A 26,357-nucleotide genomic window follows, 5' to 3' on the forward strand; every position below is an offset into this window, starting at 1 on the left:
TTTTTTTCTCTTCCATTCGAAAATGCGGACGTTACCAGCACTACTGTCTGATTCCAATCAATGCAAGTCATCAGAATCAGGTAATACACCAACTTATATTCTTGTCTTCATGAAAGAAAGGAATCTATATGTGTTAAACATGCTTGTATTATCTTTAAACACTTTTAACTTATTAACAATATTAACTATATGTGTTAAACATGCTTGCATTATCTTTAAACACTTTTAACTTATTAACTATATGTGTTAAACATGCTTGCATTATCTTTAAACACTTTTAACTTGTTAACAATATTAACTATATGTGTTAAACATGCTTGTATTATCTTTAAACACCTTTAATTTATTAACAATATTAACTATATGTGTTAAACATGCTTGTATTATCTTTAAACACCTTTAATTTATTAACAATATTAACTATATGTGTTAAACATGCTTGTATTATCATTAAACACCTTTAATTTATTAACAATATTACCTATATGTGTTAAACATGCTTGTATTATATTTAAACACCTTTAACTTGTTAACAATATTAACTATATGTGTTAAACATGCTTGTATTATCTTTAACCACCTTTAAGTTGTTAACAATATTAACTATATGTGTTAAACATGCTTGTATTATCTTTAAACACTTTTAACTTATTAACAATATTAACTATATGTGTTAAACATGCTTGCATTATCTTTAAACACTTTTAACTTATTAACTATATGTGTTAAACATGCTTGCATTATCTTTAAACACTTTTAACTTGTTAACAATATTAACTATATGTGTTAAACATGCTTGTATTATCTTTAAACACCTTTAATTTATTAACAATATTAACTATATGTGTTAAACATGCTTGTATTATCTTTAAACACCTTTAATTTATTAACAATATTAACTATATGTGTTAAACATGCTTGTATTATCATTAAACACCTTTAATTTATTAACAATATTACCTATATGTGTTAAACATGCTTGTATTATATTTAAACACCTTTAACTTGTTAACAATATTAACTATATGTGTTAAACATGCTTGTATTATCTTTAACCACCTTTAAGTTGTTAACAATATTAACTATATGTGTTAAACATGCTTGTATTATCTTTAAACACTTTTAACTTATTAACTATATGTGTTAAACATGCTTGCATTATCTTTAAACACCTTTCATTTATTAACAATATTAACTATATGTGTTAAACATGCTTGTATTATCTTTAAACACCTTTAATTTATTAACAATATTAACTATATGTGTTAAACATGCTTGTATTATCATTAAACACCTTTAATTTATTAACAATATTACCTATATGTGTTAAACATGCTTGTATTATATTTAAACACCTTTAACTTGTTAACAATATTAACTATATGTGTTAAACATGCTTGTATTATCTTTAAACACCTTTAATTTATTAACAATATTAACTATATGTGTTAAACATGCTTGTATTATCATTAAACACCTTTAATTTATTAACAATATTACCTATATGTGTTAAACATGCTTGTATTATATTTAAACACCTTTAACTTGTTAACAATATTAACTATATGTGTTAAACATGCTTGTATTATCTTTAACCACCTTTAAGTTGTTAACAATATTAACTATATGTGTTAAACATGCTTGTATTATCTTTAAACACCTTTAACTTGTCAACAATAATAACTATATGTATTAAACATTGTTGTATTATCATTAAACACATTTAATTTATTAACAATATTAACTATGTGTGTTAAACATGCTTGTATTATCATTAAACACTTTTAACTTGTTAACAATATTAACTATATGTGTTAAACATGCTTGTATTACCATCAAACACCTTTAACTTGTTAACAATATTAACTATATGTGTTAAACATGCTTGTATTATCTTTAACCACCTTTAAGTTGTTAACAATATTAACTATATGTGTTAAACATGCTTGTATTATCTTTAAACACTTTTAACTTATTAACTATATGTGTTAAACATGCTTGCATTATCTTTAAACACCTTTCATTTATTAACAATATTAACTATATGTGTTAAACATGCTTGTATTATCTTTAAACACCTTTAATTTATTAACAATATTAACTATATGTGTTAAACATGCTTGTATTATCATTAAACACCTTTAATTTATTAACAATATTACCTATATGTGTTAAACATGCTTGTATTATATTTAAACACCTTTAACTTGTTAACAATATTAACTATATGTGTTAAACATGCTTGTATTATCTTTAAACACCTTTAATTTATTAACAATATTAACTATATGTGTTAAACATGCTTGTATTATCATTAAACACCTTTAATTTATTAACAATATTACCTATATGTGTTAAACATGCTTGTATTATATTTAAACACCTTTAACTTGTTAACAATATTAACTATATGTGTTAAACATGCTTGTATTATCTTTAACCACCTTTAAGTTGTTAACAATATTAACTATATGTGTTAAACATGCTTGTATTATCTTTAAACACCTTTAACTTGTCAACAATAATAACTATATGTATTAAACATTGTTGTATTATCATTAAACACATTTAATTTATTAACAATATTAACTATGTGTGTTAAACATGCTTGTATTATCATTAAACACTTTTAACTTGTTAACAATATTAACTATATGTGTTAAACATGCTTGTATTACCATCAAACACCTTTAACTTGTTAACAATATTAACTATATGTGTTAAACATGCTTGTATTATCATTAAACACTTTTAACTTGTTAACAACATTAACTATATGTGTTAAACATGCTTGCATTATCTTTAAACACCTTTAACTTGTTAACAATATTAACTATATGTATTAAACATACTTGTATTATCATTAAACACCTTTAATTTACCAACAATATTAACTATATGTGTTAAACATGCTTGTATTATCATTAAACACCTTTAACTTGTTAACAAAAACATATATTTCATAAATAAGTAAATATAAATTATATATATATGAATGAGGTAGATCCCCACGACTTGATCAATTGAAAAGTAGCTCGCCTGCAGAAAAAGTGTGAGCACCCCTGGTCTACACACTGTGTCTGCTTGTATGTACTCGGTGATCGTGCGCTGCCGAACATGCTCCTCTGCTTGTAAAACCAGCAATGTCATGACGTGACGATGAAGCGCCGTCATGCCCGTTAAAAAATACGGCGAACCGGTACTTTTCAAACAGAGTATAGTACCGTTTTTATTCATTAGTACTGCGATACTGTACTAGTACAGGTATACCGTACAACACTAGTGTGTACAGTATTTTACCACGAAACAGCAATGCCCTGATGTTAATGTGTTTGTTTCCTATTAATGTCATACAGGTGATATCCTGCTCTTCTGCAAGGGAGCAGACTCCTCCATTTTCCCCCGTGTCAAACTGGAGGAAGTGGAAAGGATGCGCATGCACGTGGACCGGAATGCGGAGGTGGATTGATGACACGTCCTCACACACGCGACCACTCTGTATCTTTTTCCCCCTACCAGATTGGTAACGCGCTCTCTTACGCGACTGTAAAGTTCTGTGTGTGTGTATGCCGGGCAGGAGGGCTACAGAACATTGTGCGTGGCGTACAAACGTCTCAGCACGGAGGAGTACGCCCAGGCGGACGCGGGACTGAGGGAAGCCAGGCTGGCCCTGCAGGACAGAGAAGCGAAGCTCATGGCCGTTTACAACGAGGTGGAGACCGGCATGAGTCTCATCGGGGCGACTGCCGTTGAAGACCGGTGGGTGCTCACAGCACATTTGCTTATTTGTCGATGCTTATTTGCGTTGTGTGACTATACCTGGTTTACTTTGGCCATATTTTTTTAGGACAGCAGTTATGCTTTTTGTTAATTGACACTGCCCTCCGGTGGTTGAGTTAGGGTACAACATAACAAGTGTCCTATTTAATGTTTAGTTTATGTGTATGAGAGGTGTCCCAATCATCATTATGGGATCGGATTGGGACCGTTGTTTTCCTTTTTTAACTGATCGGCTAATGATCTTTACTGCAGCTGCGTCCCTTTATTTACATGGCTAAATATTGTACTCGCGTGGAAGATTCCTTCAAAAGGGATGCACGCCCAGGGAAACATAATTACTAGAGATTAGGGATGTCCTAAATGCGTTAAAATGTAATATCGTAAATTATCGGTATCGTTTTTTTAATTATAGGTATCGTTTTTGTTTTTGTGTTTTTGTGTTTTTTTTATTAAATCAACATAAAAAACACAAGATACACTTACAATTAGTGCACCAACCCAAAAAACCTCCCTCCCCCATTTACACTCATTCACACAAAAGGGTTGTTTCTTTGTTATTAATATTCTGGTTCCTACATTATATATCAATATATATCAATACAGTCTGCAAGGGATACAGTCCGTAAGCACACATGATTGTGCGTGCTGCTGGTCCACTAATAGTACTAACCTCTAACAGTTAATTTTACTCATTTTCATTAATTACTAGTTTCTATGTAACTGTTTTTATATTGTTTTACTTTCTTTTTTATTCAAGAAAATGTTTTTAATTTATTTATTTTATTTTATTAATTTAAAAAAAAAAGTACTTTATCTTCACCATACCTGGTTGTCCAAATTAGGCATAATAATGTGTTAATTCCACGACTGCATTTATCTGTTGATATCGGTATCGGTATTTAAAGAGTTGGACAATATCGGAATATGGGATATCGGCAAAAAGCCATTATCGGACATCCCTACTAAAGATGTCCGATAATGGCTTTTTTGCCGATATCCGATATTGTCCAACTCTTAATTACCGATTCCGTTATCAACTGATACCGACATATATAGTTGTAAAATTAACACATTATTATGCCTAATCTTGTTGTGATGCCCCGCTGGATGCATTAAACAATGTAACAAGGTTTTCCAAAATAAGTCAACTCAAGTTATGGAAAAAAATGCCAACATGGCACTGCCATATTTATTATTGAAGGTACAAAGTGCGTTATTTTTTTTAACATGCCTCAAAACAGCAGCTTGGAATTTGGGAGATGCTCTCCCTGAGAGAGCATGAGGAGGTTGAGGTGGGCGGAGTTGAAGGGGGGTGGAGGGAGTAGCGGGGGATGTAAATTGTAGCGTCCCAGAAGAGTTAGTGCTGCAAGGGGTTCTGGGTATTTGTTCTGTTGTGTTTATGTTGTGTTACGGTGCGGATGTTCTCCCGAAATGTGTTTGTCATTCTTGTTTGGTGTGGGTTCACAGTGTGGCGCATATTTGTAACAGTGTTCAAGTTGTTTATACGGCCACCCTCGGTGTGACCTGTATGGCTGTTGACCAAGTATGCCTTGCATTCACTAGTGTCGTCGTGTGTGTGTGAAAAGCCGTAGATATTATGTGATTGGGCCGGCACGCAAAGGCAGTGCCTTTAAGGTTTATTGGCGCTCTGTACTTCTCCCTACGTCCGTGTACCACTCCGTACAGCGGCGTTTTAAAAAGTCATAAATTTTACTTTTTGAAACCGATACCGATAATTTCCGATATTACATTTTAAAGCATTTATCGACATCTCTAATAATTACATTCCCGGATTCCTTGTTACACACATGCAGGAGGTGCTTGCGAGAATTCCAGAAGGTGAATTAAAGATAATTATATTTATATAGCGCTTTTCTTTAGAGAGTCAAAGTGCCTTACATAGTGAAACCCATGATCTGCATTTTTAAGCTACAAACCCCAAAACCAGTGAAGTTGTCATGTTGTGTAAATGATCAATAAAAACAATACAATGTTTTGCAAATCCTTTTCAACTTATATTCAATTGAATAGACTGCAAAGACAAGATATTCAATGTTCACACTGAAATACTTTTTTTTTTTTTTTTGCAAATAATCATTAACTTAGAATTTAATGGCAGCAACACATTGCAAAAAAGTTGTCACAGGGGCATTTTTACCACTGTGTTACATGGCCTTTCCTTTTAACAACACTCAGTAAACGTTTGGGAACTGAGGAGACACATTTTTTAAGCTTTTCAGGTGGAATTCTTTCCCATTCTTGCTTGATGTACAGCTTAAGTTGTTCAACAGTCCGGGGGTCTCCTTTGTGGTATTTTAGGCTTCATAATGCACCACACATTTTCAATGGGAGACAGGTCTGGACTACAGGCAGGCCAGTTTAGTACCCGCACTCTTTTACTATGAAGCCACGCTGTTGTAATACATGACTTGGTATTATCTTGCTGAAATAAGCAGGGGTGTCCACAATAACGTTGCTTGGATGGCAACATATGTTGCTCCAAACCCTGTATGTACCTTTCAGCATTGATGGTGCCTTCACAGATGTGTAAGTTACCCATGCTTTGGGAACTAATACACCCCCATACCATCATAAATGCTGGCTTTTGAACTTTGCGCCTATAACAGTCCGAATGGTTCTTTTCCTCTTTGTACCGGAGGACACCAGTCCACAGTTTCCAAAAACATTTTGAAATGTGGACTCGTCAGACCACAGAACACTTTTCCACTTTGCATCAGTCCATCTTATATGAGCTCGGGCCCAGAGAAGGTGGCGGCGTTTCTGGGTGTTGTTGATAAATGGCTTTCACTTTGCATAGTAGAGTTTTAACTTGCACTTACAGATGTAGCGACCAACTGTAGTTACTGACAGTGGGTTTCTGAAGTGTTCCTGAGCCCATGTGGTGATATCCTTTACACACTGATGTCGCTTTTTGATGGAGTACCGCCTGAGGGGTTGAAGGTCTGTAATATCATCGCTTACTTGCAGTGATTTCTCCAGATTCTCTGAACCTTTTGATGATTTTACAGACCGTAGATGGTGAAATCCCTAAATTCCTTGCAATAGCTGGTTGAGAAAATTGTTGTACTTAAATTGTTAGACAATTAGCTCACTCATTTGTTCACAAAGTGGTGACCCTCGTCCCATTCTTTTTTGTGAATGACTGAGCATTTCATGGAAGCTGCTTTTATACCCAATCATGGCACCCACCTGTTCCCAATGTGCCTGTTCACCTGTGGGATGTTCCAAATAAGTGTTTGATGAGCATTCCTCAACTTTCTCAGTCTTTTTTGCCACTTGTGCCAGCTTGTTTTGAAACATGTTGCAGGCGTCAAATTCCAAATGAGCTAATATTTGCAAAAAATAACAAAGTTTTCCAGTTCGAACGTTAAGTATCAATCAATCTCAATCTTTATTTATATAGCCCTAAATCACAAGTGTCTCAAAGGGCTGCACAAGCCACAACGACATCCTCGGTACAAAGCCCACATAAGGGCAAGGAAAAACTCACCCCAGTGGGACGTCGATGTGAATGACTATGAGAAACCTTGGAGAGGACCGCATATGTGGGTAACCCCCCCCCTCTAGGGGAGACCGAAAGCAATGGATGTCGAGTGGGTCTAACATAATATTGTGAGAGTCCAGTCCATAGTGGATCCAACATAATAGTAAGAGTCCAGTCCATAGTGGGGCCAGCAGGACACCATCCCGAGTGGAGACGGGTCAGCAGCGCAGAGATGTTCCCAGCCGATGCACAGGCGAGCGGTCCACCCCGGGTCCCGACTCTGGACAGCCAGCACTTCATCCATGGCCACCGGACCTGTGCCCCCCCCCCCTCAAGGAAAAGGGGAGTAGAGGAGAAAAGAAAAGAAACGGCAGATCAACTGGTCTAACAGGGGGGCTATTTAAAGGCTAGAGTATACAAATGAGTTTTAAGATGGGACTTAAATGCTTCTACTGAGGTAGCATCTCTAATTGTTACCGGGAGGGCATTCCATAGTACTGGAGCCCCAATAGAAAACGCTCTATAGCCCGCAGACTTTTTTTGGGCTCTGGGAATCACTAATAAGCCGGAGTTCTTTGAACGCAGATTTCTTGCCGGGACATATGGTACAATGCAATCGACAAGATAGGACGGAGCTAGACCGTGTAGTATTTTATACCGGTACGTAAGTAGTAAAACCTTAAAGTCACATCTTAAGTGCACAGGAAGCCAGTGCAGGTGAGCCAGTATAGGCGTAATATGATCAAACTTTCTTGTTCTTGTCAAAAGTCTAGCAGCCGCATTTTGTACCAACTGTAATTTTTTAATGCTAGACATAGGGAGACCCGAAAATAATACGTTACAGTAGTCGAGACGAGACGTAACGAACGCATGAATAATGATCTCAGCGTCGCTAGTGGATAAAATAGAACGAATTTTAGCGATATTACGGAGATGAAAGAAGGCCGTTTTAGTAACACTCTTAGTGTGTGACTCAAAGGAGAGAGTTGGGTGGAAGATAATACCCAGATTCTTTACTGATTCGCCTTGTGTAATTGTTTGGTTGTCAAATGTTAAGGTGGTATTATTAAATAAATGTCGGTGTTTAGCAGGACCGATAATCAGCATTTCCGTTTTCTTGGCGTTGAGTTGCAAGAAGTTAGCGGACATCCATTGTTTAATTTCATTAAGACACGCCTCCAGCTGACTACAATCCGGCGTGTTGGTCAGCTTTAGGGGCATGTAGAGTTGGGTGTCATCAGCATAACAATGAAAGCTAACACCGTATTTGCGTATGATGTCGCCTAGCGGCAGCATGTAGATACTAAAGAGTGCAGGGCCAAGAACCGAACCCTGAGGAACTCCGCACGTTACCTTAACATAGTCCGAGGTCACATTATTATGGGAGACGCATTGCATCCTGTCAGTAAGATAAGAGTTAAACCACGACAAAGCTAAGTCTGACATACCAATACGTGTTTTGATACGCTCTAATAATATATATAAAATAAGTATCTTGTCTTTGCAGTCTATTCAATCGAATTTAAGTTGAAAAGGATTTGCAAATCATTGTATTTTGTTTTTATTTACGAATTACACAACGTGCCAACTTCACTGGTTTTGGGGTTTGTAGAATAACAACAATAACAGCAAGATTTAAAAAGATAAGTTTTATTTTTTAAAAAATGTCGGTTATTGCCAAAGTATCGGATCGGGACTAGATATTGAATTGGATTTGAGGCCAAAAATGTTTATCGTGTCATGCCTAGTTGGTATATTCATTATTGCATTATTTCAGGCTTCAAGAGGAGGCGGCGGAGACGATGGAGGCGCTGCAGGGGGCCGGCATCAAGATCTGGGTCCTAACGGGGGACAAAATGGAGACGGCAAAGTCCACCTGTTTCGCCTGTCGACTGTTTCAGAGGAGCACTGAGCTGTTGGAGCTGACAGTGCGCACTCTGGAAGGAGGTCGGAAGCGTGAGGAGCGGCTGCACGAGCTACTAGAGGAGTATTACAAGAAAGCCGTGAAGGAGGCGCCGCTCTTTGAGGCTGCCAGCGCTCGGTCTGTACCTCGCCAACATGTTTGCATTGATATTGTTGCATAAGTGATTAGGTGTTCATGCTTGTTTTCTCCAAGCAGGAGCTGGTCCGGTCCTAACCACGACTATGGTTTTATTATTGACGGAGCCTCTCTGTCAATGGTGCTCAACTCCACGGATTCCAACTCCAGCCACTACAGGAACCTTTTCCTCCAAATATGTCAAAACTGCACCGCGGTGCTCTGCTGCCGTATGGCTCCGTTGCAAAAGGCCCAGGTTAGGAAAACGTGTTGATTGGAAATGCTCTCGTTTTCTCATACACTGCTTCCTGCTTTGCTCAGATTGTGAAACTGGTGAAGAACTCTAAGGGCAACCCAATCACCCTCTCCATTGGAGATGGTGCCAATGATGTCAGCATGATTTTGGAAGCTCACGTAGGCATTGGTAAGACATCGCACTCGCAGTCTGATACATGTAGGGATGTAAGGATAAACGCTATTAGACTTACACAAACTTTATTCTGATAACCAACGGTTAGTATTATTTAGAGATGTCCGATAATATCGGCCGATAAATGCTTTAAAATGTAATCGGTTTCAACCTCCCGATTTTCCCGGTAGACTCCCAAATTTCAGTGCCCCTCTCGAGGCAACCATTCTCCCGATTTCCACCCGGACAACATTATTGGGGGCATGCCTGAAAAACACTGCCTTCAGCGTCCTCTACAACCTGTCGTCACGTCCGCTTTTCCTCCATACAAACAGCGTGCCGGCCTAGTCACATAATATATGCGGCTTTTACACACACACAAGTGAATGCAAGCATACTTGGTCAACAGCCATACAGGTCACACTGAGGGTGGCCGTATAAACAACTTTAACACTGTTACAAATATGCGCCACACTGGGAACCCACACCAAACAAGAATGACAAACACATTTCGGGAGAACACTAACAAACATAAACACCATCCATTCATCCATCCATCTTCTTCCGCTTATCCGAGGTTGGGTCGCGGGGGCAGCAGCCTAAGCAGGGAAGCCCAGACTTCCCTCTCCCCAGCCACTTGGTCCAGCTCTTCCTGTGGGACCCCGAGGCGTTCCCAGGCCAGCCGGGAGACATAGTCTTCCCAACGTGTCCTGGGTCTTCCCCGCGGCCTCCTACCGGTCGGACGTGCCCTAAACACCTCCCTAGGGAGGCGTTCGGGTGGCATCCTGACCAGATGCCCGAACCACCTCATCTGGCTCCTCTCCATGTGGAGGAGCAGCAGCTTTACTTTGAGCTCCTCCCGGATGGCAGAGCTTCTCATCCTATCTCTAAGGGAGAGCCCCGCCACCCGGCGGAGGAAACTCATTTCGGGCGCTTGTACCCGTGATCTTGTCCTTTCGGTCATAACCCAAAGCTCATGACCATAGGTGAGGATGGGAACGTAGATCGACCGGTAAATTGAGAGCTTTGCCTTCCGGCTCAGCTCCTTCTTCACCACAACGGATCGATACAGCGTCCGCATTACTGAAGACGCCGCACTGATCCGCCTGTCGATCTCACGATCCACTCTTCCCTCACTCGTGAACAAGACTCCGAGGTACTTGAACTCCTCCACTTGGGGCAAGATCTCCTCCCCAACCCGGAGATGGCACTCCACCCTTTTCCGGGCGAGAACCATGGACTCGGACTTGGAGGTGCTGATTCTCATCCCGGTCGCTTCACACTCAGCTGCGAACCGATCCAGTGAGAGCTGAAGATCCTGGCCAGATGAAGCCATCAGGACCACATCATCTGCAAAAAGCAGAGACCTAATCCTGCAGCCACCAAACCAGATCCCCTCAACGCCTTGACTGCACCTAGAAATTCTGTCCATAAAAGTTATGAACAGATTCGGTGACAAAGGGCAGCCTTGGCGGAGTCCAACCCTCACTGGAAACGTGTCCGACTTACTACCGGCAATGCGGACCAAGCTCTGGCACTGATCATACAACATAAACACAACAGAACAAATACCCAGAACCCCTTGCAGCACTAACTCTTCCGGGACGCTACAATATACACCCCCGCTACCACCAAAATCCAAACCCCCATCCCCGCCCACCTCAACCCCGCCCCCGCCCACCTCAACCCCGCCGTTCCCCCACCCTCCAGGCACCTTTTCTTTGAACTGTTTTACGACCTTTCCTTTGAACTGTTTTGTGACAAAGGCAGCGGCTATTTACGACCCCCCTCCCTTAGAAACAGCTGTTGCCATGTAATCAGGGAAAGTCCAAATAAAAGAGGAGGCGTACAATCTTTCGTCAGAGCGTGGGACGACACAGTGTCTACGCGTTTCTCCTCATTGAGCCACATTTAATTCTGTCTCTGTTTAATTCCTTGCTTCTTGTCTTGTTTAATAGATGTCATCAGTGTTTGAACCTGACACTTGTGTTTTTGTAACAGTGTGTTTATTTATTTTAATTATTTTTAAAAATATCAACTTGGTCGAAAGATTTCAGTGTGTGTATAAGTACTTTTTGAGCACACTCAACAATACTGCGATAAAGGATAACCGTCATCATTTTGGTTACGATAACCGTGAAATGAAATGTTCATATCGTTACTAACCCAAACACTTGTCATTTTTTTTTTTTTGGTTGAAGGGAACTGTGGTAAGTTTGCCCTGCTAGTACAATTTGTCTGATCACAAGAGCGAACGCAGCCCTAATAAGCATTGCCATCTCTTACCTTTAATGACCTGATCTTGTCATTTCAGGAATTAAAGGCAAAGAAGGCCGCCAGGCGGTGAGGAACAGTGACTACGCCATCCCCAAGCTCAAACACCTCAAAAAGCTCCTGCTAGCACATGGACACCTGTACTATGTTCGCATCGCTCACCTGGTGCAGTATTTCTTTTACAAGGTAGGCTCACAAAACGCTGGACCAACATCCTCCAGCTAACATGTTTTTGTAGTTGATTTTCTCTTTTCGCCCACAGAACCTTTGCTTCATCTTACCTCAGTTTTTGTACCAGTTTTTCTGTGGCTATTCCCAGCAGGTGAGAACTAAACCCAGGTGTATGCCCCTCCCCTCCTTTGACCCGCTCTTCTTGACCCTGGGATGTCTGCTTAGGATTCAGACCTGTGTCTGAATTGCTCATTTGAAATAGTTGGGGGGGTTTTAGGTATGTAGAAGCATCCATTAGTCCTGGAATCTTTCATGAATACATAAAAGATGTCTGTCATTACTTGCAGTATGTTTAGTCCTTGTTAAAGATGTAATGGCACATTTTTTTTTCGGTACAAAGGCATACTTATTTCCCACAAAGTACACTTTAAGTGGGGGACATTAAGTGTTACTGCCCCGCGATATAGACACACATTAAACAAAACCTGTACAGCTCGGTAGTGCCAAGGAGAAGCCACGGCTTGAAATCCTATTTGGCAACAGTTCTTAGTGGAAAGACAAAAGCGGCGTGCCAGCATTGTTTATAAGAGATTGAGAAGTTGGAACTTAATAATGCTCCACTTTTAGTTTCAAAACAAATGATGATAATAATTCAGACCATTCCAACTATTACTGTTGCACTTTTCTGCATTGTTGTGTGCTAAACTATTATGTATTATCTCATGTTTATTTGTATTTTTTTTATTTGACCTTTTTTTTTTTTTAATAGTAATCCAAATGTTTTTAGTATTTTTTGTTTGATTTAAAGGCGTCAAATTATGATTTTTTTTTTACACATTAGTCTACATAACAAACTGTGTTTTTTGGTTAGAATTTTGCATAAATTATTTTTAAAGACCATCTTCAAGCCGCTTTCTGACCCTCTCTTCAAGCATGTGCCGTTTTGTGGGCGGTCGTATAAACGTGCCCCCACTTTGACCATCTTGTCTTCACCCCGTCCGCCATGTTGTAGTTTTTAGCGCTTCCATAACGAGACTACTGACAGATTTGTTTAGACCTGGGCCAATTAAGGCCCTGGAGCCGCAAGAGACCCATTAAGCTTTTCAATCTGGCCCGCCAGAACTTCCCAAAAATTTTTTTAATATCTTTAAGATGGAAAAAGTTTTCAAATGACCGTAAGTCTTGAAATATACAAAGTATTTCAATGGTTGGAATCTGCACTTTTGCATGATATACTAGTTACTATGGTAATCTAATTAGTTACTATGGTAATCTAATTAGTTACTATGGTAATCTAAGTCACAGCAGCTCAGACGAGGCACCAAGCAGTGTGGGTGGGGAGCGTTTCCACAGAGTGTCAGCCTGAAATGCGGGTGTCAGGGACAGACGCGGAAGGAGATTTTTACAACAAAGTTCTAAAGCTTAGTGATGTATCAGATCGTAGTTGGGTTTTTTTTACCTTTCGCGTTCATATTTCGCTTTGTTTGTTGCGTTTCGCTTGATTGTAAAATATGTGGATGGAAAGGGGGTGTGACGTTCATATGTTGTTAATATTCAGTGTTTTATCCTTCGTAGTTAATATTGTAAATCACACATTCTTTATTTTCATGTACATTCTGGGTGTCTCATTCAGTAAAAAAAAATTAAATTACATAGCTTTCATTCAGACATTATTGTGAGGTTTTGTACTAGTGTTCCTAAAAATTAGATATACCGGCCCCAAGACACATTTTTTTCCTCTAAATTTGACCCCCGGAGTCGAAATAATTGCCTAGGCCTGAACTATACGCTGCTTTGTAAGATAAATGGCAGCAGTGAAGGATGCACGTGCATGTACGAGCCAGTCTGCCCCACAACAAGAGGAATCTTATCGACTACAACATTGTACTATAATGGCGGACTCGCGCAAAGCTCTTCGGCTAAAACATTACCATATATGGAGATATCCGTTGACGTCACCAATTGGGCAAATTCCAAATGGCCCGTTTGTAGAAAGAATGTTTTATAAATGTATAAATGGTTGATTTATATAGGCTAGTAAGGTCAAATGTTTGTACTTGACAAGTTTCGGCAACCTTGCTTCTGCCTTACCTTACTAGCCTATATAAATAAATCAACCATTTATAAATACACATCAGTAGGCTAAATTAAAGGGGAACATTATCACCAGACCTATGTAAGCGTCAATATATACCTTGATGTTGCAGAAAAAAGACCATATATTTTTTTACTCGATTTCCAAACTCTAAATGGGTGAATTTTGGCGAATTAAACGCCTTTCTATTGTTCGCTCTCGGAGCGATGACGTCACAACGTGACGTCACATCGGGAAGCAATCCGCCATTTTCTCAAACACCGAGTCAAATCAGCTCTGTTATTTTCCGTTTTTTCGACTGTTTTCCGTACCTTGGAGACATCATGCCTTGTCGGTGTGTTGTCGGAGGGTGTAACAACACGAACAGGGACGGATTCAAGTTGCACCAGTGGCCCAAAGATGCGAAAGTGGCAAGAAATTGGACGTTTGTTCCGCACACTTTACCGATGAAAGCTATGCTACGAAAGAAATGGCAAGAATGTGTGGATATCCTGCGACACTCAAAGCAGATGCATTTCCAACGATAAAGTCAAAGAAATCTGCCACCAGACCCCCATTGAATCTGCCGGAGTGTGTGAGCAATTCAGGGACAAAGGCCCTCGGTAGCACAGCAAGCAATGGCGGCAGTTTGTTCCCGCAGACGAGCGAGCTAAACCCCCTGGATGTCTTGGCTCACACCGTCCCTTATGCCACCGAAGATGATCAAGAGAAGAATATCGACCCTAGCTTCCCTGGCCTGCTGACATCAACTCCAAAACTGGACAGATCAGCTTTCAGGAAAAGAGAGCGAATGAGGGTATGTCTACAGAATATATTAATTGATGAAAATTGGGCTGTCTGCACTCTCAAAGTGCATGTTGTTGCCAAATGTATTTCATATGCTGTAAACCTAGTTCATTGTTGTTAGTTTCCTTTAATGCCAAACAAACACATATCAATCGTTGGTTAGAAGGCGATCGCCGAATTTGTCCTCGCTTTCTCCCGTGTCGCTGGCTGTCGTGTCGTTTTCGTTGGTTTCGCTTGCATACGGTTCAAACCGATATGGCTCAATAGCTTCAGTTTCTTCTTCAATTTCGTTTTCGCTACCTGCCTCCACACTACAACCATCCGTTTCAATACATGCGTAATCTGTTGAATCGCTTAAGCCGCTGAAATCCGAGTCTGAATTCGAGCTAATGTCGCTATAGCTTGCTGTTCTATGCGCCATGTTTGTTTGTGTTGGCATCACTGTGTGACGTCACAGGAAAATGGACGGGTGCATATAACGATGGTTAAAATCAGGCACTTTGAAGCTTTTTTTAGGGATATTGCGTGATGGGTAAAATTTTGAAAAAAACTTCGAAAAATAAAATAAGCCACTGGGAACTGATTTTTAATGGTTTTAACCCTTCTGAAATTGTGATAATGTTCCCCTTTAACTTTTTCAACATAATGTTTTATAAATGTCCCTGCAATGCCTCCATAGTTGTATATTACATTTTTGTGACTTAAGCAGATTCCAAGCACACAAAAATAGGAAGCAATAGATAAAGAAAATTAGTTTTTGCATTATAGGATCACTTTAAAAAAAACAAAAAAACAAGTTGTTTAATGTCAAGCGTTGTGTTCCCATGACCTTAAAACAAAGATTATGGGGAACCGCTCCACCTCCGGTGCTTGTGTGTGTTCGTGTTGTCCTCTCCATGATATTAACCCCTGGTTGCCTCTTCCCTGCCCCTTTTCCCTTCGCTCCCCTCACCCACCCCCAATGTTGCACCCATCCTCCCCAGCCCCTCTTTGATGCAGCCTATCTGACGATGTACAACATCTGCTTCACCTCTATGCCCATCCTGGCTTACAGCCTCTTGGAGCAGCACATCTGCTTGGAGGCTCTGCTGAGCAATGCCCCCCTCTACAGGTAAACCCTGTTCTATACAACTGCAAAAAGTCCAGTGTTCAAAAACAAGAAAAAAAATGACAAAAATTAGGGGTATTTTATTTGAACTAAGCAATATATATATTTAATCTTACTTAGATTTCAGTTTTTGCAGTGTACACGTTCTGTTTATTTAAGTTCTGACCCACTGGCAGGCTAAAAGATGATGGGTTTTCATTTAGGAAAGTTTTTTGTTTTTTTGTCACAAATGATTTAATGTAATCCTTGTCTTTGTAGAGAGATTCGCAAGAACGCCATGTTGCGATGGAGACCCTTCCTCTATTGGACTTTGCTCGGAGTATTCCACGGTTTGGTCTTCTTCTTTGGTGTTCGATGCCTGTTTAGAAACTCAGCCCTGCAGGATGACGGCCAGGTTTGCCTTAGCTGATCCATTTCACGGGTCTGGGTGGCGAGAAGCGGCTGTGCTTACGCGTTGTGTTTACATGCAGGTTTATGGAAACTGGTCGTACGGCACAATCGTCTTCACCGTCCTCGTCTTCACTGTCACACTAAAGGTGTGTCACGCTAATGGCTGCGCATGACAATGGGAAGGTGTTGTCTAATCTTGCACTTTTGTTTGCCCACTCAGCTTGCTTTGGACACACGTCACTGGACGTGGATCAACCACTTTGTCATTTGGGGCTCCCTTGCTTTTTACATGCTCTTCAGTTTCTTCTGGGGAGGAATAATATGGTGAGTAAACGCCGGCCATGTATTCATTGTCTATTTCGAACCCATATACAATATTTACAACCCAAGTACAACATCCACATTCTTCTTATATAAAACACACAAAAATATACAGTACAAGCTAGAGATGTCCGATAATATTGGACTGCCGATATTATCGGCCGATAAATGCTTTAAAATGTAATATCGGAAATTATCGGTATCGGTTTCAAGAAGTAAAATTTACGACTTTTTAAAACGCTGCTGTGTACACGGACGTAGGGAGAAGTACAGAGCACAAATAAGCCTTAAAAAGCACTGCATTTGCGTGCCAGCCCAATCACATAATATCTACGGCTTTTCACACACACAAGTGAATGCAAAGCATGGTCAACAGCCATACAGGTCACACTGAGGGTGGCCGTATGAACAACTTTAACACTGTTGCAAATATGTGCCACACTGTGAACCCACACCAAACAAGAATGACAAACACATTTCGGGAGAACATCCGCACCGTAACACAACATAAACACAACAGAACAAATACCCAGAACCCTCTTGCAGCACTAACTCTTCCGTGATGCTACAATATACAACCCCCGCTACCCCCTAGCCTCCCCACCTCAACCTCCTCATGCTCTCTCAGGGAGAGCATGTCCCAAATTCCAAGCTGCTGTTTTTGAGGAATGTTAAGAAAAATAATGCACTTTGTGACTTCAATAATAAATATGGCAGTGCCATGTTGGCATTTTTTTCCATAACTTGAGTTGATGTATTTTGGAAAACCTTGTTACATTGTTTAATGCATCCAGCGGGGCATCACAACAAAATTAGGCATAATAATGTGTTAATTCCACGACTGTATATATCCGTATCGGTTGATATCGGAATCGGTAATTAAGAGTTGGACAATATCGGAATATCGGATATCGGCAAAAAAGCCATTATTGGACATCTCTAGTACAGGCCAAAAGTTTGGACACACCTTCTCATTCAATGCGTTTTCTTTATTTTCATGACTATTTACATTGTAGATTGTCACTGAAGGCATCAAAACAATGAATGAACACATGTGGAGTTATGTACTTATTAACAAAATAAGGTTAAATAACTGAAACATTCGTTATATTCTAGTTTCTTCAAAATTGCCACCCTTTGCTCTGATTACTGCTTTGCACGCTGTTGGCATTCTCTCGATGAGCTTCCAAGAGGTAGTCACCTGCTGTAGTAAACAAACGGTAGGGATGCTACGGTATTCGGTACAATCCTGCACGGGAAAATCCGCTATAAAAGTAATTTTAAAAAATGGTGATATTAATCGAGATTGGATGATATGAAAACATTAATCGTGATCATGTTTTTTGCCATAAGAGCCCAGCCCTACTCTGAAGTCATGCATGCTCTCCTGGCAGTGGATATAAAGAATTGCTATTGCGACATCCAGTGGACACGTTTAGAACAGCAGTTTCTTTCATTCAAAAATTCCAGCTGATCTTTATACTGAGCAATGTCATCTCACGGGCCGGATAAAACCTCTTTGCGGGCTTTGACACATCCTCCTGTATGATCAATCAATCAATCAATCAAAGTTTACTTATATAGCCATAAATCACAAGTGTCTCAAAGGGCTGCACAAGCCACAACGACATCCGCGGCTCAGATCCCACATCAGGGCAAGAAAAAAACTCTACCCAATGGGATGACAATGAGAAACCTTGGAGGGACATGGAGTGGATCTAGCATAATATTGTGAGAGTCCAGTCCATAGTGGATCTAACATAATATTGTGAGAGTCCAGTCCATAGTGGATCTAACATAATATTGTGAGAGTCCAGTCCATAGTGGATCTAACATAATAGTGTGAGAGTCCAGTCCATAGTGGATCTAACATAATATTGTAAGAGTCCAGTCCATAGTGGATCTAACATAATAGTGTGAGAGTCCAGTCCATAGTGGATCTAACATAATATTGTAAGAGTCCAGTCCATAGTGGATCTAACATAATAGTGTGAGAGTCCGGTCCATAGTGGATCTAACATAATAGTGTGAGAGTCCAGTCCATAGTGGATCAAACATAATATTGTGAGAGTCCAGTCCATAGTGGATCTAACATAATAGTATGAGAGTCCAGTCCATAGTGGAGCTAACATAATAGTGAGAGTCCAGTCCATAGTGGATCTAACATAATAGTATGAGAGTCCAGTCCATAGTGGAGCTAACATAATAGTGATAGTTCAGTCCATAGTGGGGCCAGCAGGAGATCATCTTGAGTGGAGACAGGTCAGCAGCGCAGAGACGTCCCCAACTGATGCACAGATGAGTGGTCCACCCTGGGTCTCGACTTTGGACAGCTAGCGCCTCATCTTTGGTCACCGAATCTGTAGAAACGGCAGATCAACTGATCAAACTCCTGTTTATACACTTCAAAAGTATTCTCCTTAAATGCGAAATGTGTGTATTCTTTTCATTGCATTCCTAATTGATTCCTGAGTTTTACTCCCCGCACACAGACACAAAAACAATTCCGGTTGCTCTTCACTCTTCTGATCTTCAAGTAGGACATGTGTCATAAGCGTGTTCTCTCCCCTGCAGGCCCTTCCTCCGCCAGCAGCGTTTGTACTTTGTGTTTGCCACCACGCTGAGTTCACTGACAGCCTGGCTGGTCATGATCCTGCTCATCGTGCTCAGCCTGCTCCCGGAGATCCTTCTGGCCGTGGTCCGCAAGCCCTGCAGCCCGTTTGCTCAGAAGGTAGGGCCGGCACACAACTGATGCGGTATTTGGCAAACCTGGGAAGTAATAATTCTCTGAACACATTAGGTACAACGAGGTTAAATACAATAATTCCGCATTTTAAAGGGGCTGTTTGCAACTTGCACAAAGTTACGTTTTTCAACCCAAAAAATACACCAGCAGCTTATATTATTATCAGTGATTTAACAGAACATTGATGTACAGTGTTTTTTTTTTACAGCGTATGAATGCACATTGTGTTCTGCGTCCTGATTCGCTAAGGAACTGTAGACCATTGTCAATCAATCTTCTTCATGCCATGTGTCCTGTACAGTACACAATGTATACTGTGGTGGGGGATATAATCCTGAACAAGTTTTTAATATAAATGAGACAGGCTTATTTTGGAAACGAATGCCCTCTCGCACCTTTATAATGCAAGACTAAGCCAAAAGCGCAGAATTTAAGGCCCAAAAAGATTGTGTGACTCTGGTTATGTGTGGAAATCCTGCGGGCTTCGTGACAAAACTCGGGCCTAATTATAAGCAGTGTTGGGTTAGTTACTGAAAACCAGTAACTAGTTACAGTTACTAGTTACTTTATTTCAAAAGTAACTCACTTACTAACTCAGTTACTTACACCAAAAAGTAATGCTTTACTGTGAAAAGTAACTATTTAGTTAGTTATATATGTATATATATTTTTTAAGGCCACTTTTAATGCCCTTTTAGCCTTCATTTCAGTACTGTTATTGCACTGGAGAATAATACAATCTGTTGATCAACTTGACATGCATTTGCATCACTGAACTCTGCTAAGCAATGTGGTCTACATACAACACACAAAGACAAAGATATGTTTCAAAGGGCCAATTTGTTTCAGGCCAGAACAAATTGACAAAAGTATTTTAAATAGCTGCAACATAAGTAACAAACAGCATAATAACAACATAGCTGTAAACCAAGGAAGGCACACACTACATACACAAAGCCTAAGTAGGCTTTTTTCTCTCTCAAGGAATTCTGAAATAAAATCATGTCTTAAGCCCAGAGTACTCTACACATTTCCCCAGTTTTAGTTTAGAGATAAGGAAATATTGGCTTGGCCCACTAGCATCCCTCTTTATGTTTGTGAACTTTATAGTCTATACATTTAGAGTGATGTGATAGTCAAACACTCTAGAAGTCTAGAATGAAAGAGCAACAGTATATAAGAGAATTGACAGAGTGTGTGTACCTTCAGTGCGCAGTGCCTCGTTAAAATCCAGCCGCTGTTGCTTCGGAGGTGAAGTGTGTCTCTCTTTACTAGTTTTGTCGAAGCATGTTGCTTTTGTAGCTGTTTCAGCAGATTTGAATTGCTAGGATAGGATCTTTGATCCAAGACACAACTTACATTTAACTAAAATGTTATTTTCTTTGTGTTCGTCAAAAGAAAAGTAGTGAGAATATCTCCATGTTAAGAAACTCTGCTTCAGGCTTCGCCATGTCTTGTTATTTAACACAGACACGCCCCCTCCCACACACACACACACACACACACACACACACATAGACAGCAAACGGTGAGCCTCTTCCTTGTCGCCTCTTCCGCAGCGCCCCAATAAAACACACTCAGATCTTCCCAGTTTCTAGCCGATACTGCAGTAACGCATCATGTAGTAAGGTAACTGAGTTACTGAATATAAAAAATAACGCGTTAGATTACTATTTACCGCCGAAAGTAATGGCGTTACAGTAACGCGTTACAAAGTAACAACACAACACTGTTTATAGGTCAAAAACAGGTTTCATTCTTTAATACAGTAGCGTACTGTACTTATATTTTTAAATCCACGAAGGCTCGAACTTTGGGAGTGTTTAAACGAGAGAAATGTGAAAAAATGTTAATGCCTGTCTGAGAAAAGTTTATAAAGTGTATGGTTAGGGCTTTCACGGACTTAAAACATATATAAGAAACGACAAAACATATACTGTACAATACTGTAAATGAAAAAACCTATAATAAAAAAAATGTTAAAAAACATGTAAACAAAAAAAACATACACAGTAAATGAAAAAAAAAAACATCCTGTAAATGACAAAACATAGCGTAAACGAAAAAAATATATAATGTACAGAAACACAAATTCTACACGGATTTCACTTGAAGCGGGTATTTTTTGTAACGTAACCCCAGCGTTAAACGAGGGAAGACTGTATATATTTTTTTTAATTTCCCAATTACTTACTACCGTATTTTTCGGACTATAAGTCGCAGTTTTTTTCATAGTTTGGCCTGGCTCCAGTGCGACTTATATATGTTTTTTTCCTTCTTTATTATGCATTTTCGGCAGGTACGACTTATACTCCGGTGCGACTTATGCTCCGAAAAATACGGTAATTATATTGAATAAAATTGCTTGTCTGCCGGAGGAATTTGCCTGGCGTTTAGCGCTGCCTCTCACCGCTGTCTCGTCCACACACACACACACACACACACACACACACACACACACACACACACACACACACACACACACACACTAGCAGTCAGAGAGAAGCAACTAACAATTTGCGGTCATGTTGTCGTTACGATACACCAGGGGTGCCCACACTTTTTCTGCAGGCGAGCTACTTTTCAATTGACCAAGTGGAGGGGATCTACCTCATTATATATATAATTTATATTTATTTATTCATTAAAGATGTTTTTGTTAACAGGTTAAATATATTTAATGTTAATACAAGCATGTTTAACATTCCTTTTTTTCATGAAGACAATAATATAAGTTGATTGTGATGACTTGCATTGAGTGGAATCAGACAGTAGTGATTATAACGTCCACATTTTCAAATGGAGGAGAAAAAAAGTCCTCCTTTCTGTCCAATACCACATGAAAGTGGTTTTCTTTTTGCCATCTTATTTGTCCAGCTTCCATACTCCTTTTTATACACTCTACAAGAAATACATTGGCGGCAAACTCCGTAGCTTGCTAGCTTGTGCGTGCCAACTTTCAGAGACTCTTATTTTGTTAGCGCAGGCAGGATGAAGCAGCGCTTTAATTGTGAAGACAGGAACTGTGCAGTCGGTCTTTAGAGTTTTGACGGCGGGTACGGCACGAGAGTCTGTTGAAATAAAAAGTGCTTCTCGCCTTCCTGTCGGTCATTTTTTCTTAATAATGATCTGGCAGCAGCATCTCACAAGACCCTCGGGTGCCGTGAATGTCAATCAAGTGACGAAAGTGACGTCTTGGTGAAGATTGATGATCGCTCATTTTTAGGTCTACTTTTTTAATGCCTGGCTGGCGATCGACTGACACACCCTCCGCCATCGACGTAATGGGCACCCCTGCGATAGAATATACTTTCAACGATAGCCAACATTAGTAGCTAAACTTTTTCCATCCATCCATCCATCCATCTTCTTCCGCTTATCCGAGGTCGGGTCGCGGGGGCAGCAGCCTAAGCAGGGAAGCCCAGACTTCCCTCTCCCCAGCCACTTCGTCCAGCTCCTCCCGGGGGATCCCGAGGCGTTCCCAGGCCAGCCGGGAGACATAGTCTTCCCAACGTGTCCTGGGTCTTCCTCGTGGCCTCCTACCGGTCGGACATGCCCTAAACACCTCCTTAGGGAGGCGCTCGGGTGGCATCCTGACCAGATGCCCGAACCACCTCATCTGGCTCCTCTCGATGTGGAGGAGCAGCGGCTTTACTTTGAGCTCCCCCCGGATGACAGAGCTTCTCACCCTATCTCTAAGGGAGAGCCCCGCCACCCGGCGGAGGAAACTCATTTCGGCCGCTTGTACCCGTGATCTTGTCCTTTCGGTCATAACCCAAAGCTCATGACCATAGGTGAGGATGGGAACGTAGATCGACCGGTAAATTGAGAGCTTTGCCTTCCGGCTCAGCTCCTTCTTCACCACAACGGATCGATACAGCGTCCGCATTACTGAAGACGCCGCACCGATCCGCCTGTCGATCTCACGATCCACTCTTCCCTCACTCGTGAACAAGACTCCAAGGTACTTGAACTCCTCCACTTGGGGCAAGATCTCCTCCCCAACCCGGAGATGGCACTCCACCCTTTTCCGGGCGAGAACCATGGACTCGGACTTGGAGGTGCTGATTCTCATCCCAGTCGCTTCACACTCAGCTGCGAACCGATCCAGTGAGAGCTGAAGATCCTGGCCAGATGAAGCCATCAGGACCAAATCATCTGCAAAAAGCAGAGACCTAATCCTGCAGCCACCAAACCGGATCCCCTCAACGCCTTGACTGCGCCTAGAAATTCTGTCCATAAAAGTTATGAACAGAATCGGTGACAAAGGGCAGCCTTGGCGGAGTCCAACCCTCACCGGAAACGTGTCCGACTTACTGCCGGCAATGCGAACCAAGCTCTGACACTGATCATACAGGGAGCGGACCGCCACAATCAGACAGTCCGAAACCCCATACTCTCTGAGCACTCCCCACAGGACTTCCCGAGGGACACGGTCGAATGCCTTCTCCAAGTCCACAAAGCACATGTAGACTGGTTGGGCAAACTCCCATGCACCCTCAAGGACCCTGCCGAGAGTATAGAGCTGGTCCACAGTTCCACGACCAGGACGAAAACCACACTGTTCCTCCTGAATCCGAGGTTCGACTATCCGGCGTAGCCTCCTCTCCAGTACACCTGAATAGACCTTACCGGGAAGGCTGAGGAGTGTGATCCCACGATAGTTAGAACACACCCTCCGGTTCCCCTTTTTAAAGAGAGGAACCACCACCCCGGTCTGCCAATCCAGAGGTACTGCCCCAAACTTTTTCCATCATTAGCTAATGTGTGTGTTACGTCATTGCGTGCTGAAAGCCAGAAGAAAGCGGTATATAATGCTTAAAACAATTTGCAAAGTTAGCGCCCTGTAGGCATCCGCCTAAAGGTTCAGGCATGTGAAATGTCCGCGAAAAGGCAAAAATCAGTGTAATTAAGTCAAAATGTCACAAATATCAATAAAAATACAATCCAAACAAAATGCGTTGAACGCTGGCTTCCGCCACAGGTACTCGCTGTTCCTCTTCCCTAAACGCCGCGCTGAGTTGCAGGACAGCTGGAACAAGTTTGCTAACCCCCTGGCGCGATTACTTGCCGTCGCCTCCGCTCCCTCTTTGAGTCACAACGTCAACGGCTGCTGCTAGTCACATTTAGATTACTACAATCCCAGCACTGTCTGTTCCAAGCCAGTTGTAGTTTTAGAGTCAACGGTATATTTTTGACGTGATGGATTGCAAACAGAGGTCACAACAGTATTACCTGAAGGGGCGTGGCTCCATGATGGAGTTGCTAAATGGGAAATGCATGTTATAGAATTTGACATGACATTCTCAATGATAATAATGTAAGTAAATGATCTACTAAACATTCTGTGGTACATTACATGGGACATGTAGGATAGGATAGGACTTTATTGTCATTGCACAAGTACAACGAAACTATGTTTTCAGCACAAACCCGTTCAAGATTAGACAAACAAACAGTGTACAGTAGAGATGCGCGGATAGGCAATTATTTCATCCGCAACCGCGTCAGAAAGTCGTCAACCATCCGCCATCCACCCGATGTAACGTTTGATCAGAACTGCATCCGCCCGTTGTTATATATCTAATATTAATAAAAAAATTAAAAAAAAGGGTGAAAACTACGCGAATTGCACCTTGTGCAGACAAGATTTTTCGATCGGACACGGAGGAATTAGCGATGTAAAAGACCACGTTGGGACAAAAAAACACAAGTCTAATGCCGTTGCTAGCGATACAAGTGGAAAACTTTCAACGTTTTTCGTCGCCCAAACAGATTCTTTGGATGTGATAAATGCCGAAGTTTTATTTACGGAGGCAATAATTGAGCATGGACTTCCAATCGCACTGGCTGATCACATGGGACAGTTAATAATGTAATGCAACCTTTAAAAATCATTACGCGGTGATCGCGATCCCAAAAATAAACTTTTCTTGCATGATAATGTCCAGAAAAATTCGCTTTATATTACTATAGAGTCCTTTTAACGAATGAGTTTGATGGTTTATCACAAACCTTAAATGAAAGAAGTCCTTTGTTCTCCTGCACCATGCATGCGCAATCCTGTCGGCTGTATTTCACAGCACGACATACTGTAAAAAGTGTTTATACTATTTATACTTTCAATTAACAAATTGAAGTCTTGTGAAAGGTTGACAGGATAACTGGCATTAACTGTCAAAATAATTTCAAACTATTGAAGTTAGCTTACAGAATAAACATGTCAATCAACCCATATGATTTTTGCTGTAATATTTTTGTTTTGAAAAGTCACTGTGACTGATAGAAAAGTGATGGTTTTAGCAACATTTTAACCTGTCTGAATGCTAATAGTCATTTTGCGTCGGGGGGCGAAGCCCTGAACCCTCCACCAGGACTTTGTCCTGGACCTACCGGGGCCTGCGGCCCTTGGACCCTGGCTACTAGGTTTTTCTGATTTAAAAGTTGGCAGGTATGGTGAGGTTATAAAGCTTTTGCCTGTTAAAGAAAGGAGACTGATCCAATGCACAGACATTCGCGTGCCACGCTGTCACGACCCAGACGCACACCAGTGCGCAATCATATGGGAGCCGCGCTGAGCGCACCTCCAAGCGCGTCTCGCTGCCGGCGACGGCCGGGTATATGGGCTCACGCTCCAGCGCCATCCATTTTCAGGGCTAGTTGATTCGGCAGGTGGGTTGTTACACACTCCTTAGCGGGTTCCAACTTCCATGGCCACCGTCCTGCTCTCTATA

At 40.8% G+C, this 26,357-nt stretch overlaps 1 protein-coding gene across 10 annotated transcripts in view; it reads left to right on the forward strand.

The window, feature by feature from the left end:
- atp11c (ATPase phospholipid transporting 11C) overlaps nt 1–26,357 on the forward strand; it is a 233,045-nt gene that overhangs the window by 178,378 nt on the left and 28,310 nt on the right. For 8 of the 10 annotated variants that reach the window (XR_009811687.2, XM_061930439.2, XM_061930436.2 and 5 more), the window contains exons 17-28: nt 3,357–3,460; nt 3,578–3,759; nt 9,063–9,326; nt 9,402–9,579; nt 9,645–9,747; nt 12,047–12,192; nt 12,269–12,328; nt 16,042–16,169; nt 16,425–16,560; nt 16,637–16,702; nt 16,777–16,880; nt 19,452–19,608. Coding sequence is in view for 9 of the 10 variants with exons in the window: in XM_061930439.2 (XP_061786423.1) it covers nt 3,357–3,460; nt 3,578–3,759; nt 9,063–9,326; nt 9,402–9,579; nt 9,645–9,747; nt 12,047–12,192; nt 12,269–12,328; nt 16,042–16,169; nt 16,425–16,560; nt 16,637–16,702; nt 16,777–16,880; nt 19,452–19,608 (1,628 nt within the window). In the remaining variant the exon portion in view is untranslated. The remainder of the gene's footprint in view (nt 1–3,356; nt 3,461–3,577; nt 3,760–9,062; nt 9,327–9,401; nt 9,580–9,644; nt 9,748–12,046; nt 12,193–12,268; nt 12,329–16,041; nt 16,170–16,424; nt 16,561–16,636; nt 16,703–16,776; nt 16,881–19,451; nt 19,609–26,357) is intronic. The other 2 variants (XM_072912382.1, XM_061930438.2) reach the window with 1 other exon arrangement.

Source organism: Nerophis lumbriciformis, linkage group LG36, assembly GCF_033978685.3.
Source record: "Nerophis lumbriciformis linkage group LG36, RoL_Nlum_v2.1, whole genome shotgun sequence".
NCBI classification, from domain to species: Eukaryota; Metazoa; Chordata; class Actinopteri; order Syngnathiformes; family Syngnathidae; genus Nerophis; species Nerophis lumbriciformis.